This window comes from Vigna radiata, chromosome 8, assembly GCF_000741045.1.
Source record: "Vigna radiata var. radiata cultivar VC1973A chromosome 8, Vradiata_ver6, whole genome shotgun sequence".
In the NCBI taxonomy this organism is placed as follows: Eukaryota; Viridiplantae; Streptophyta; class Magnoliopsida; order Fabales; family Fabaceae; genus Vigna; species Vigna radiata.
This window is the reverse complement of record NC_028358.1, coordinates 26,883,184-26,899,564: the sequence shown is the minus strand read 5'-3', so window position 1 is coordinate 26,899,564 and position 16,381 is coordinate 26,883,184. Positions and strand designations below refer to the sequence as shown.

At 31.0% G+C, this 16,381-nt stretch overlaps 1 protein-coding gene and 1 non-coding gene across 2 annotated transcripts; both read right to left on the bottom strand.

Moving 5' to 3' along the window:
• Window positions 1–53: 53 nt before the first annotated feature.
• LOC106769731 lies at window positions 54–3,922 on the bottom strand. The gene is made up of 4 exons (XM_014655466.2): window positions 2,382–3,922; window positions 693–900; window positions 460–589; window positions 54–372 (listed from the first exon to the last, which is right to left on the bottom strand). The coding sequence occupies exons 1-4, from the start codon at window positions 3,179–3,181 to the stop codon at window positions 110–112; spliced, it is 1,401 nt and encodes a 466-aa protein (XP_014510952.1). The 5' UTR covers window positions 3,182–3,922; the 3' UTR covers window positions 54–109.
• A 10,772-nt stretch (window positions 3,923–14,694) lies between these two features.
• Window positions 14,695–14,776, bottom strand: TRNAS-UGA. The gene has a single exon. It is a non-coding gene; the product is annotated as a tRNA-Ser (tRNA).
• Between the last annotated feature and the right edge of the window lie 1,605 nt (window positions 14,777–16,381).

Below are 16,381 nucleotides of genomic sequence, written 5' to 3'. Positions count from 1 at the left end.
AATCTATTTGAATAAAGCTGTGTACAGAAGCAAGAACAAAACAAAATGCCCCATTCCGAAATATTATCATTATCATACTAATCTAAACCAAGAGAACTCAATTTAGGTCTCAAGTGTGAGTTTTCCAGATACCTTTTGAGGGTGTGGATTGTGTTATTTTTACAACTCTCTGTCTTGGTTGTTGCGTATTCTTTGGCACCTTTTCTTCAGGGTTGTCATTTGCCTTCACCACATCAACTTTCACTATGTGATGATCTGAAGTCCCTTTGGAAGAAAGGACTAAATAGGAACCAGGAACAAACTTGTATGGACAATTTGATGATGATAATATGTAATCTACCCTAGTTCCATACTTACATGTTCCTTGAACACCTGCATAATATTTCCAATTTCAGTGATCATGGTCATAACTATAATAAATAAACATGTTTATTAGAGTTTGAAAATTTGTGTTTGTACTTTGGCCCTTGGCAATCATGACAACAGACTCGCATTCCCCTGCATAATCCTTTGCATCAGTGTAGTCTTTACTCTTGAGATGTTTCATCACTTCAACCTTTGGTGTTGGCTTTCCCATCTCTTCATAGTACTGGACCCAGCAAAAAATTTCATTTCTACTTTTGTTACTTTTAAGATTGAGACCAAAAAGCAACAAAATAATAGAGGTAGTACTACTTTACTGGCATGCATACCTTCACAATATCTGTCCATCTTTCTTGGGAGTAATCTGATTCATCCAGTGAATTAAGGCCTCCAGCTAAGATGTGAGGCTCATCACTGGATTGAATTATTGCATTTACCTGCTTCATTCGCCAATTCTCATCAAGATGATCAAGATGTGTACAGTAGAAGTTAAGCTCACCTACTTGAGGCACATCGATTGTTGCCTTCAAAACATTCCTGTGGATCATAAATTAATTAATCATAATTTTGTGGATGTCATGCTCATCCTTGTTGTTTAGTCATTCTCTAGAATGCTTCAATCCTTCTAACTGGGTTGCTTTCTGGGGTTGGAATTTGGATTTCCACAATCATTTTTCAATAGATGGTCATTAGCGATAGATTATGCCTTAGGAGGAAAGTAACAAATTTTTCAATATAATTATGATGAAACTTGAGCAAGAAAAGTATATATATTTTGACTATTCTCGCAGCCCAGACAAACAGTACCTCATTTGCATCAGACAGATTTGTTTCATACTAAACTTGAATTATTTTATGCTGCACACAGTGCAAGTTTCGTTCTTCAAAAACAAAAACCAGATAGAGGAGTTGTTTATAGTATTCAAGGAAATAAGCCACCATTTGTATTTGGAGAATCTGAAAGTTTATATAAAACAAGAAGAAAAAGCTGAAAGTGTTGTTCCTTGGTTGGAATATTCCATGATCACTAAATTATGCATCTATAAACTTGTAAAAAAATACGATTGAGGTTGAAAATAAAATAAGAGCGTGAAGGGAACATGGTTGAATGGTGACAACAGAGAATCCCAATAAGGAGTAGGTGGGGTTGAATCCTGCATCGCTGCCTACAGCTATTACAGTTGGCATGTCATGCATTTTGATCATTGCCGTTGCCACGTAGAAGAAAACAAGGAAAGAATCTAAGAGCAGTTTCAGAATTGATGTTAACGCTAAACTTTTTGCGTAAAGCTAAATGGGAAAGGTCGATCATTGCTTAAGCATTGGTTTGAAAGAGTGAATGAGAAAATCTTTAAGAAACTTCCCATGTGTTAGTTTAAGAATTCTCTTTTGGTTCAAAAGTGATAGAATAATTGGCCACTTTATGAACAGAAAAGTGATTATCTTTTCATTTTTTTTTTTTGCAGTGACAAGTTCCAAGAAGCTTCTTCGAAATACATACAAGGGCAGAAAACCAAAAGGTGTCTTAACTTTACTCCTTTTTCTTTAAAAAAATATTTTGGAGTCGTTACATTATTATATAAAAAAAGAAAAGAAAATACCTGCTACATGTATTTATTTAATGATAAAATAATAAAAGCATTTTAATAAGTGAAGCAGGAAATGTACTGTTAGAATTAAAATAAGTTAATTCTCGTGTTTAAATTGGTTATCAAAGATCAAATACAATGAAATGTAATAAAAAAAGAATTTATTTATAGATTTAAAAGAATTATTAAAAAAAACATCAAACTAGTTTAATTGAGATGACAGTTTACCAATGGAAGAACTAAATTAAAATAAGTAAATAATCGGAAGTTCCATTCGAGTTTGGTTTGAAGAATCAAAGCTTTGCATTTCAGTCCTGTTCCATTCCAGTGACCCAAAAAGCTTAACATAAAGAAAGAAAGTGCAGAAACAGAAATGATGAAGAAGTGCAGCATTAAAATGAAAAGTTAGTTAAAAAAAAAAAAACTGACCTGAAATCAGTGTGATCGAAGATTTGGTGAGAGACGCAGCGTTTGATGGGCCATTTGGACAAGACAGCATTGCCGTACTCAGGTGCCCAGCTTTCGGCGAAGACGTAGTTCATTCCCAGCGCCGCAGCCAAATCAGACAAAGGCTTCATCCCATTTTCTTCCTCAGCCTTCACATCTTGCAGACCCAAAACATCTGCGTCCACTTCCTTCAGAACCTCAACAACCGTTCTGTTACTCATGTGGGCCCCACCTCCCCCTACCGACCACGCCTTCAGCCCCTCCTTGTCGTGTTCCGAGAAGCTCGATTGTCGGCTTCGCAACAGCGAAATCTCGTTGTCTGGTAAATTTATGGAAACCCTCATCTTCTGTCTGCTACCAACGTTCTCCTCTGCTCTGTTCTTCACTGATTGCGACTGCGATGGCGAATGCTTCAATATGCTTCTGGGCCGCGAATTCGCCTTTGAAGCGACGCCCTTTTGCTCCCCCAACTCTCGTGCAGCTTTCGGGAGCGCCGGGGCCATGGAGAACAGCGCGGCGTTGAACGTCGCGATCCGGATTGGCTTCGGAGTACCCAATTGCGCGTTAGGATGAACGGTCGCGGAAAGGTTTGGGCTTGGCTCAGTTTGGGCCTTCGGGGCGTTCTTTCCGAGCTTGCTGATCACTACTACTTTGGGCTTCGAGCGGCGGCGAATTGGCCACCGGAGACGGCGGAGGAGGCGGCGGATGTTCTTGTTGAGGAGCTTGAGCATGGTGGAGAAGCCGGCCTGTGAAAAAAGAGGATCTTGCCTTGGAGAAATCATAAGATGTAGAGTTAATTAATTGCAGAGTTGTGACTTTTAACTCTGTCAGCCGATTACGTTTGGCGAGACATGCATTTTGTGTGAGAATGGAAGGACCGGTTGGATAATATACAGTGACTTGGAAGGAAAAACGAAGAAACAAAAAACTAAGTATATAAATAAATATTTAGATGGATTAGATTAGGAACTAGTTGAAAGCTTGCTTTGCTTTCTGCTCAGAATAGAGTAGAAAAGGGGAAGGAGTGTTCAAGGAAATGGGTTGGTGCCATTTGGCATTTGTGAATAAAATCTTAGAAAAATGGAACCGTTATTTGGAAATGATGCCATAATTCAACAGAGAGACAAGAAAAAAGAGAAAGAAGAAGATGCCTATGGGTATGGTATGGTGAGTGTGATGCATATCCCCAACTGCTACCAAAAAAGAAAAGATTATTGGTATGCTGTTAGTTGTGTAGTGGACACAACACACGCAAAGGTAATATCGTTTATAGACCATGTAAAACTTGGTGATGGAGTTTAAAGTCGTTCATTTTGAATAGAGAAAAGTTGATCTGAATTGCCAAGTTCACAGCATCGATATAACTTAAAAGGCAGGTATGGTTTTTGATATTTTTAATGTTTTTCTTGTTTGACTGAGACAGAGAAGTAAGTGAATTAAGTGAAGAAAAAGAATACTAAATGGTAATAATGAAAGTAAATTAAATGAGGTGGTGACGGTGGACATGGAAGTGAGATTCTTATTTGGAACTCCACGTCACAGGAAACCCGGCGTACCCATCTCCCACGAACCTAACCTTCCCTTAACCATTACCATTTTACAAAATAATCTAAGGAGTAAAGACTGGAGTTCTGACTGTTGACTCTGACTCAATGCACCTAAGATATGAGAAAAATAATCAGTTACAATACAATACACTGTGAGCTGGACTGGGGTCCTTATATCAAACACCTTAAGGGCACAAATCAAGGTGGAATAGCAGGGTCCTTCCACAGTTTTTATCGATTTCTTTACAAAGACCACAACGAAAATTGATTTTGTGTGAATGATATTGATTATATGTGTACAGGTCCACCAATTTTGCGGAGGGACATGAAATGGTAATGTCGTATGTGAAAAGAATAGAAGATGGAAATGGAATGTGCCTGAATATATTATTTATAGAAAACAATATAGTAAAACAGGGAAGGTCTGTTTCACAGTGTACCCTACAGGCTTAATGCTCAACAGTTACACTGGCATAGGAATATATGCGTTTGCCATATAATGTAAAACTAATCATCACGTATAGTCACTTTCTAAAGGAAAAGAAGCACCAGAACAAGAATTCTGAAAGAGAAAGCCAGAGTAAAACTACCATATTTTGTTATTACAATATTTAAATACTTTAATAACTTGTAAAATAAGCTGAGTTAGGTAATAAAAATAGCAATAATAATATTTTTTATAACATTTACTGTGAAGATAAAAAAAATAATATTTTTAGAAGTGATAATGAGTTAAAAATAACGAGACTATATTATTTTAATATTATAAGGTTTTAATATAAAATGGGCTCTTATAAATGAGTTTGATTGTTTTAAAATAGATTATTTTTCTATAAATCATTTTTTTAAAATTTCTAGCCTTCTCTCTAAGAGATCTTGCACCTTGTTCATTTGTTTGAAGATGGAGACCGCCTGTGTGATCTTTGTGGTGAGATATTTAAGTTTGGTTGATCAGTTTCTCAAATAGAGTAAGTCAGTTTTCTATCATTTCTCTAAGTTTCACATTCTTCAATGCATGTGAAGTTTCTCTTTATCACATGTACGGTCTAAGCGTTCTCTTAAGTTCTCTACTGATCAGTGGCTTTTATGGTATATCCCGTTCATGTTTTCAAGGTCTGTAGGTGTTGTTTGATCTCTTTGAGCTAAGGGAGCATAGTAAAGTTCTCTAGAATTAGCTGGAGTTTCTAAGAGGTAAGGGAAGCTAATTTTGTTTTTCATATATGTAGTAGGAAGTATTAAATTTGGTATTGATGTGCTTAATGTGGTTCATGATAACTTGGATATGATAAATTGGGTGAATAAGTGATTGTTATGCTTTATGATATGTGTTTGCGTTTATATGTATGTATGTATGTTGTGTGAGTACATGTATATTGAAATTGGTACAGTAGTAAATGCAAAGTTGTATTGGAGATTATATAAATGAAGAGAAATGGTTGAGGTACTGCTTGGTGGTTTAAATTGATGGGTGTTTGTATGTCAAATTTTGAAACAATGAGTTTAAAGAGAAATTTGCAGTTTGGTAAAGGTCATAGGGTCTAGTATAATTGGTTTAAGTGTTAAAATAGTTATATATGAAGTTAAATTGAGAAAAAGCACTTGAGTTCATTTTTCTACTATTTTAGAGTGAAAGTTGGGGTTTTGATAGGTGAGTTTTTTAGGGAATGGTGATTTGAGAAAAGCAGAAGTATGACGACTATTTTGAAGTCACTTATGACTCGTTAAGACCAGTAAAATTTTGTTGTATTATGCAGTAGAGGGTTGTGAAGATGTATTTTTGCACGGTTTTGGTCCAAATGAGGGGGTTTGGGTAGTGAATTTCTAAGTGAGTGATTCTGGGTTGAATTGGAGAGTTTAGGGTCTGATAACAAGTCATTTAAAATTGGTTTATGCAGCTTTTGTAATGGATTGAATGTTAAAAGAGGGAGAAATAGGTTTTGGTAGATTAAAGAGCTTAATTTAGGTTTGGGGTGGCAAATTTAAGTTACAACACTGCTTTTATAGTTTTCTTAAGGTCTAGAGGATCCTAAGAGTCTCTATAAGTTACGGGAAAAGTGGAGAAAACATTTTAAAAAGGATAAGTTTATGCTAATAGCCTTGAGCGCCTTGAGAAAAGTAGAAGTATGACGACTATTTTGAGGTCATTTAGGACTCATTAAGACCAGTAAAACTCTTCTGTATTATGCAGTAGAGGGTTGTGAGGGTGTATTTTTGCACGGTTATGGTCCAAATGAGGGGGTTTGGATAGTGAATTTCTAAGGGAGTGATTTTAGGTTGAATTGGAGAGTTTATGGTCTGATAACAAGTCATTTAAAATTGGTTTACGCAGCTTGTGTAGTGGATTGAATGTTAAAAGAGGAAGAAATGGGTTTTGGTATATTAAAGAGCTTAATTTAGGTTTGGGGTGGCAAATTTAAGTTACAGTAGTGCTTTTATAGTTTTCTTAAGGTCTAGAGGATCCTAAGAGTCTTTATAAGTTGTGGGAAAAGTGGAGAAAACATTTTCAAAAGGGTAAGTTTCTGCTGATAGCCTTGAGGTCCAAACCAAGCGCTAAGTGTCAGCTTTCTAGCGTGGAGCGCCACCATTCCAGTGGCTCTGACGCTAAGCGGTAGCTTTTGGACACTGAGCGCTACTGCACTAGTTTTGGTTTCTTTTTTAGGTTTTTGAAATACCAAATTCGAGGTTTCGGGTATCAGTTTTGGACGTTCTTTAGGTCATTTTGGGAGTTTTGGAACCTTCTGAAGTTGTTGGTGAGGGTTTCAAAGTTGTTTTCCTTGCCTAAGTGGGAGTATCATGTTGCTATGAAGAAAATTATTATTTTGTGATTTTTGATTACTTGTATGGGTATTTCTATTTCTTTATGTATGATCAGTGATGTTATATGTTGGTATTCAATGTGAAAGTGTATGGACATATATATGAATTCAAATTATTTTCAAGGTTGGAAAAGAGATATCCAAGGAGGAATATCTTATTAGGGGATTCATGTGTATAAATAGTATAAATTGTAAGAAGCTGATATAGGGTCATCCTGACACTCTAACGATCATTTATGCTCAATTAGAGAGTGATGAGTCATATTGTGAGAGGAGCAGGAAGTCCTAACCTAGGGGCCTTTCTTCATGGTGGCAAAGGGCTTTTTAAGAACTAACCTTGTGTGGAAGCTTTGAGTAGGTTAGTTGTTCCACCACATAAGTGCATAACTTCTCATGGCTCGACATTTATACTATATTGTGAAGGGTTTGGCAAATCTGAGTTAGTTGTGTAATTGAGGAGAATGTTCTACTTTTGGTATGATTAAAATTGTGTGTTGAATTTTATCTTACCATGTATAACTATTTTATCATTAGCTTACTCTTGTATCTGTTTTGCTTATATGTGTGTTTTTTCTTTTGTAATTATCACTTTAAAGGTGTGAGCTTAGAAAGAGCATCTTTTTAGTTATCTCAACATAAGTGTTGAGGGTGAAACAACAATATAAATAGTTTCTTTTGTTATTCAGGTGTAAACTTTTCTTATCTTAAAATCTCAATTCTTTTGTAAGTTATCATCTTTATAACTCTTACTTTAATAGTTTTATATTACTAAAATGAGATGTGAAATTACATATAAATTGAAGTGGATTTTACAGTTTTTCATTTAAGTATGGGGGATTTGAGCATACTTGATTTGTATACTTCCTAAATTTACTATATTAAAAAAATTACCAGAAGATAAATTGTGTGTTTTGAACAATTCATGCTTTAAATTACATTTTTTTATAAGAGAAAACTAATCCGTAATGATTTTTTCTCCTGAGAGGCTTAATTAGACATTTTAAATAAATTTAGGTATTTTATATTTATTTCTTGTTTTTTTATTAAATATTCAAAATTTTATATGTAAGTAAAGTGTACATTTTACCGTAGTAGATATACATGAATACTTTTTAATATCGTAGATGCATGCTAAAAATTTTATCCTTGAATAATAGGATACATGAACTTTGATCTCAAATAAATACTAAATCAATCTTCAATATAATTAAATATGTTTTTAGTCTTTTGATTTAAAATTAAAATTAATTTTTTTTTTAATTTTAGATCAATATAACTAGTCATCTTTAAAATAATATAAATTTAATTTTTTTAATCTATTTTATTAAGTTTATTTAAAATTTTAAAAACATTTCTTAAATTTTACTATAAAACATATTTAAATTGTTAAATAAGTTTAACAAAATTTAATTAAAAAAATTAAATTCATACATTTATAAAATTATAAAACTAAATTAAATCAAAATTTTAAACAAAAATTAATTTCAATTTTTAATATTAAAATTTAAAAAATAAAAATATATTTAACTCTTAATTATAATTTTTAAAGTATATTTCTAAGTTCAATTCTCCGTATAATTGTTCATGCACTTTATTCGACAGTTAATATTAAAATACTAATTTCACACCTTAACTTACATTCTTACATAATAAGTATATAATGCCCTAGCAAGTGAATATTTAATTCTAGTAATGTCGTCAAAATGGGTTAAAACCCGTGAACCAGACCGGTTCACAATGGGTTTGAGTCTGGTTGAGTTGGAAAAAAATGCGAAAATTTTAATGTGAGTCCATTTTGACCTGGCTCACACGGGTTGAACCCGTGGTGGGTCGGGTTGGCTCACCAACCCATCTATTTTTTTAATTAAATCAAATTAATTATTCAAATCCTATTTTTTTATTGAAAATTTCACAGTAAAATATCAGTTGTATTTTAGGAAGTTAATTTTGATTTACTCTTAATGATTGAGATATGATGTAAAAATATATACAATATTTTTACAATAACACGAAAAAAATCATATAAGTCATCCTATATATACAATATTTTTACAATATTTAAACATATACGATATTTTTACTATATTTAAACATCCTATATATACAATATTTTTACAATATTCAAACATATATGATATTTTTACAATATTTAAACATCTTGTATATACAATATTTAAACATATGCGATATTTTTACAATATTTAAATATCCTATATATACAATATTTTTATAATATTTAAACATCCTATATATATATACAATATTTTTACAATACTTTTAATAATTAATAACATGAAAAATATATACAATATTTTTACAATATTTAAACATCCTATATATACAATATTTTTACAATACTTTTAATAATTAATAACACGGAAAAATATATACAATATTTTTACAATATTTAAACATCCTATATATACAATATTTTTAGAATTGTTTAAAATACAATATTTTTACAATATTTAAACATCCTATGTATACAATATTTTTACAATACTTTTAATAATTAATAATACGAAAAAATATATACAATATTTTTACAATCACTTAACCACTTTATCAAACATTTTTCATTGTTTAATATGCACAATCATAGCAATATAAAATCATATAAAATATCATATATATAAAACGTCCTTTATGTAACTAAGATTTTTCAGTTTTTTATATTAATTATTTCAAAATAAACACATGTTACTTATGATAACTAAGACTCTTTCATTTTTTTTATATTAATAAATACAAAATAAACACATGTTACTTAATAATTTAGATTCTTCAGTTTTTTTAATTTCTTTTATATCAACTGGTCCAATTATTACTGTTTTAATTTGATTATCAAAGTAACATGTTATAAGAATATTAGAAGAAGAGGGTGAAAAAAAAAAAAAGTAAAGAGAGCCAATGAATCAACCCGTTTAACCCACTAACCCCTGGATGTGTCGGGTCGGATTCGAATTTTTTTGACTCGCTAATAAATGAGTCGGGTTGGGTTGGCTCACTAAGTGGTCAACCGGTGGTAGGTCAAGTCGGGTCAGGCTCGATTACCCGTTTTGACAACTCTATCTAATGAGAACACAAGAACCTATCTGTATTTTTTTCATGATAGAAAAAATAATAAAACTATTATTATTATTATTATTAAAAAATTAAGAGATAAATATATTTTTTATCTTAACTTATCAAAAATTGAAATTAACCTCTTTTCAAAACTTTGGTTCAATTTAGTTTCTAACTTTAGAAATACATATATTTATTTTAATTTTATTTGACATTTCAAATGCGTTTTATTTTATATTAGCATTTGAGTTGCTTTACAGTTTGATACATTTTCGCTTTAATGTTAATTGAGAAACGAATTTGAACGTAAGATAAACTTAATCAAATTTAGTTAAAAAAAAAAAAACTAAATTCACAAAGTTCTAAATATACAAGACTAAATTGGTCCTAAGTTTTAAGAATAAACAAATTACAAATTTCACTAAAAATTAAGAAAAGAAAGCATATTTAATTTTAAAATTAAATATTAATCATTTTTACAATTTTATTATAAATAGCTTTTATGTATTTTGTATGTAATTTTTAATTGAAAATGGTCAAATATAAAAAAATGTCAAATTAAAAAAAAAAATGGGTTAAATTTTTAAAAGAAAAAGTCACTTAAAATAAAATTGGTAAAATAATTATTTTGACTTAAAAAAATTCTTATTTTATGGGTAAAAGTAAAAAACAAATGTAAAAACGAAATAAAAAAACCTCTTTATATATGGGTAAAAGCTATTACTTTTTTTTTAACTTCATATAATATTAGTGTATTTTTTTACATTATTAAAAATAATAGAATTATTATTATTGTTTGTAACATTCCAAATAATAGTGTAATACTACCATTTAAGATATTATATAATTGTTACATCAATCATAAATGGAGTACTTGATTACTACATTACAGTCATTCCTAAATATAAAATTGAAACAAAAGTAAATTCATATACAGTTCAAAAGAAACTATAAAGTATAAAAGCTACAAAGTTATTAAGAAAATAACGAAGTTTTAAAAGTTAATCTAAAGATACAATTGTACCATTATCGCAATCTTTTCTAGAACCAACACATATTTCATCATTTGTTCACACCAAATAATGTGATTATTACAAAAGGATAAAACAAAAGGAAGTTGTAAAAGAGAGTAAGCTAATTTATAAAAGAAACATAAATATGGATATCAAAAGGGTTAAATATGTTTTTCGTCCCCCAACTATTGACCGTTTTTGTGTTTAGTCCCTCTTTCAAACTATAGTACAATTTAGTCCTTCAACTTTAGAAAATTATGGTTTTAGTCTTTTTTACCAAATTTTTTAAACTTTATTTGCTATTTCAAGCACGTTACGTTATAGCATTTGGATTGTTTACACTGTTTGACACATTTTTGCTTCAATGTTAACTGAGAAACGCGTTTGAAACAGCAAATAAAGTTAAAAAAGTTTGGTAAAAAGACTAAAACCAGAGTTTTCTAAAGTTAAAAGACTAAATTGTACTATAGTTTGAAAGAGGGACTAAACACAAAAATGGCCAATAGTTGGGGGACGAAAAACATATTTAACTCGATATCAAAATAGATTTCAGAAATAGGCATACAGTAGTCATCATGAAATAAAACATATAATATAAATGTTCTAAACTCAATTATTCTAATACATACATTGATATTAGATTCACCAAAGACATGCTCTTGTGGTGGCATCTACTGTTTCGTAGAGCCATTCCCAATAGATTTCACCCTACCACACACAAGGCTAACTCCCTCCACATCTTAAGTCAAGGAAAACCCCTAGACTAGGACCTCCCACTACTCTCACCACATAACTCATTTTATTTTTACATGTGTATGAATGCTTATTAGAGTGTTACAATATCTCTTTGGTTGAATCCACACATAAATGCATACACTAAAGAAAACACTATACTAGAATTTCTCCCATGGAATTCCTTAAATCATAATAACTCATCATTACTACAACTACTAAAAACTAACCCATATCAACAAATAAAACCAATTAAACCATCAATCGGGATTTCACAACAATACAAATCATCACTCAATGCTTTGTCATGAAATTGCTTGAATTCATACATTAATGCATACAGGATTTCGCAGCAAACAAAAACACTGCATTGTTTGATGCTCAGTGGTACAAATCATTGCACAACACTCTATCACAAAATTGCTCACTGACTTTGAAATTGAAGATCGACGCTAACTGCCCACTTCGTGCTATCAATTATAATAATTAGTTTTAAATTGGAATAATTAGTCTTTATTAGCTAATTCTTGTATATTTACTTTCCTTTTATTTAATTTAATTATTAGTGTTAAATATCAATTATTATAATTGATATTATAATAATTGATATTAAATTGGTGGATTTTATTTACTTTTAACTTTTTCCAATTAGGTTATCAATTTGTATATTTATACTATTGTAATCCAATGATCAAATAAGAAATTCATCCAAAATACTTTTCTATATGGTATCAGAGCAGGTTTTCTGATCCTTTTCTACTCTGTCTTTGTTCTCGCCGGTGGCCTATGGCCGCCGCCACCGGCGCCCCCCTAAAAGTCTCTTTTTCATATGATGTCTTTTATCTTTTACTTGTTCATGGATGTTTTGTTTTATTTTTAATCTTCTTCAACACAGGACGTCGATCCTTCCTTTTCTTTTTGCTTCTCATGGCCAAGGACAACTCTTCATCTATTAAGCAACCCTCATAAGCCATCAAAACCATTCACTTGCATCACCCTTAGCAGTGTCACCAAGCTTCTGCCCTTAAATTAGTTGAAGCTCTTCTTGATGGCTATGATCTTCTCAAATATCCAGATGAATCCTTTCCTATGCCGCCGATGACGATCTCCACCACCGTTGTACCTCCAACTCTGAATCCTGCTTATCAAACATGCGTCGACAGGACCGTCTTATACCTCAAGCAGTTAAAGGAGCGTCTCCACACGATGTCTAAAGATGCAGATTGGGCGTTCCTCAACTGAAGCAGAACACAAAGTCTCTCTGTTTCATCCTCGGTTTGACTCATTACTGTTCAAGTTGCATCTCTCTTCCAGATTGTCCAACTTGCGAGAGGATATCAATTATAATAACTAGTTTTAAATTGGAATAATTACCCTTTATTAGCTAATTCTTGTATATTTACTTTCCCTTTATTTAATTTAATTATTAGTGTTAAATATCAATTATTATAATTGATATTATAATAATTGATATTCAATTGGTGGAGTTTATTCCTTTTTAACTCTTTCCGATTAGGTTATCAATTTGTATATTTATACTATTGCAATCCAATGATCAAATAAGAAATTCATCCAAAATACTTTTCTATATGTACTGTGTAACGCTATTACACCAGATGTAGAAAATGCAAAGTTTTAACTTATCAATTGATCAAATTGGTTCTTCCCTTTCTTTTCTTAATTCAATTCAATTTAAAAACATGTTGTAAGTTATACCAACTAAACCAATTACTCCAGTAAAAACTCCAATTCAATCATTATCCTAAATTCACAATTAGTTCCAACACACTTGATTTCACCAAAACTCCCAATAACATAAATAAGCATATATTCAACATATATACCATAACATATTCAACTAGCAAATCGGTACAAATCAAACCCGTACATGGATCCAAAATACTTATCATGCATCATACAATTCATACCCACATCACATATTAAACATGCATATAACCAAAATGGAAGAAAACCAACATGCAAATTTGTAAGAAATCTTAGCTTCCCGCACCTTATTATATTGGACAAATTCTACCCCTTTCAAAATGCTCTAAGACTCCAAAACTTCAAGGTACTTCTAGGACCAATAAAATAACTCAAGTGAGTATTCCAAAAATTTTCTTAGATCCACAAACAGGAAAAGATTCCTAAGAAACTCTAATGGGACATGTAATTAAGAGAAAGGGAAGTGCTTGCATGTAACCTCAAGGTGGCTCAACAAAAGATAATGAAACCAACATTCACTTATTTTAAGACTAACATGAGACAAGTGGATTTGAAAAGCTCTCGTATCCTAGTTGTGCAATACTCTTGACTAAAGGAAGGAGAAGAGAAGAGAAACTTTGGAAAAATGGAAGTGAGAATTGAAACAGAACAAAACGTGAGAGTAGAGTTCTCATTGAATTTCATAGAGAAAAATGGATTTCACATTATTATTATTATTATTATTATTATTATTATTATTATTATTATTATTATAAAATTAAATATAAACAAATGGTAATAACTTTAATAAGTAGTTTTATAATTAAAAAACGTTTAAGTTCAAAAAAACAACTAACATTAAAAAATGTTAATTAAATAATAAATTATTTATACTTATTAAATTTTCTTTCAATTTAATCTTCACTCCTATATTTTCATTTGAAATTCTTTATTATGCTTTTTTTTTCTATTATGATTTAAGCAATTATATTTTGGTAAATCACTATCATCAATACATTTTAATTTTTGGTAAATGATGAAAAGTAATGTAATTTGGTTTAATGGTTAGATATTGGATATGAATAAAAGTTTAGTTATACAATGTAGCTGGTTGTCGTAGTTCTTCATTTGAGTAGAATTTAATATTTAAAAACAAAATTGAACCTGAAACTCGATTTTAGCTTGGTTTTAAAAAAAAATAAACTCTACTGAAACCAACCATGTTTATAAAGGACATTCTGACTTTTACTTTTTACGAAGAAAAAGAAAGTAATAATTTACTGAAATTGTATGTCAGTGCTTTAAAATATAACTTTTAGTGATAAAATCATAATACAAGCAAATCGTACTAAGAAGAATATATTACGAACACCATTTTAATTTAAAATAAAAAACATAAAAATTAATGAAAAAGGAACGTCGACAGCAGGGTTCGAACCTGCGCGGGCGTAGCCCAACAGATTTCAAGTCTGTCTCCTTAACCACTCGGACATATCGACAAGCTGAAATTATTTGTTACAGACAAATATAAGGTTTAATAATATTCCCCGTTTAACATTTTTACTCTACCAATAAAAATACAATGATAATTAAGAGTTAAATAACAGCTCATTTAAAGTAATATATTTTAATTCCAAAGGAAAAAATCAAAAAATTCCAATATATTACAAGTCATGCATTAGAGATGAAGAAGATGAAATGAAAAGAGATTTTAAAAAAAGGATGAATTATCCAAAGTAACACTCAAGCTTGTTGCTCTACAGTATCTCCTAACCATATTATTGATCAAAGTTAAAAAGGAGAAAGAAAATGATTTTGTAATTTTGAGGTTGAAGAGGAAGGAAGAGGAGAATTGAAAACACTCATACATTATTATTTTTAGATTATTTCATACACTTATATTAAAAAGAACAATTGATGCACCCATATATCCATATTTTAATCATGTTATTCTATTTTATTGAATTAAAAATAAATAACTGTTTGCAGCAATGTGGATTTTATGCTTTTTAAAATATTTTTTATGCATAGAATCTCATATTTATTGGTAATATGAGATTTGAATATATATTTTCATTGTGTTTGAATTACATTTTTATTCTTAATTAATCAGTATCTTTTGCTAAGTGTTTTAAACTCCTTTCAATTTAGTTCACATCATGGCTTAAAAGATTGATTTTGAAATCTAGAATCAAAATTTTCAGTGGTAAAATTAAAAGGTAAAAGATAAAATAAATAAATGACAATAAAAAAAAAAAACATGACAGACTTTTGGATTGAATAAATCATGTGCTCCAGTTTTTTTTAATTTGTGACATCCCAATTATATAGCATACACGTATATAAATAAAGACGTCATCATAGATAATACTAGAAAGTAGTTAGAGAATACTTAAGGTTCTTAACAAAAAGATTACAATTATCTAGAAAGTGGCTGAAAATTTAAAACTTAAAGTGCTAAAGCATCACCAAACAACATAAGGTAACAATGTTTCAAAAGTACATATAGGAAAAGAAATCCTAAAGGATCTAAGTCGCAACATCTTCATTGCTCTCCAAGACGTTCTCCACGGAGACTTCATTCTCCTCTGCTCACATCCAAGTGGATGATTATTGCAAAAGAAAAACATACAACATGGCACAAACAGAAGCAAGCAAGGGTGAACTAATTATATAAAAAGCACACAATTAAGAGCATGTACATACAAGATATTAATTTAAAACAAACAAGATAAAACATTCATCCTATCATGTTAAATACTAGACTTGACTCGTCCGGACTTTAGAATGATAGTCGAGCTATGGCAGGTCATGCACCCGTGGTGGCTTGTGATACTTAGGCTCTACCACCTTGGGCTCCCCCGCCCTGCCACACTCACGAGGTTAGTCTGTTCCGCATCTTGAAGCATGATGGAAGCCTCCAAGACTAAGACCTCCTGCTACTCCTCACCACATGGTCCAATCCTCTCTACGTGGGAAGAAAGGTCATTGGAGTGTCAAGAAGACCCCCAAGACTGAGCTCCTACTTTCATTCTAAAACACTAAGAATCTCACCAAGAGATTCTACATTTGAAACTACCATAAGCAACCATGAAATCATGTTT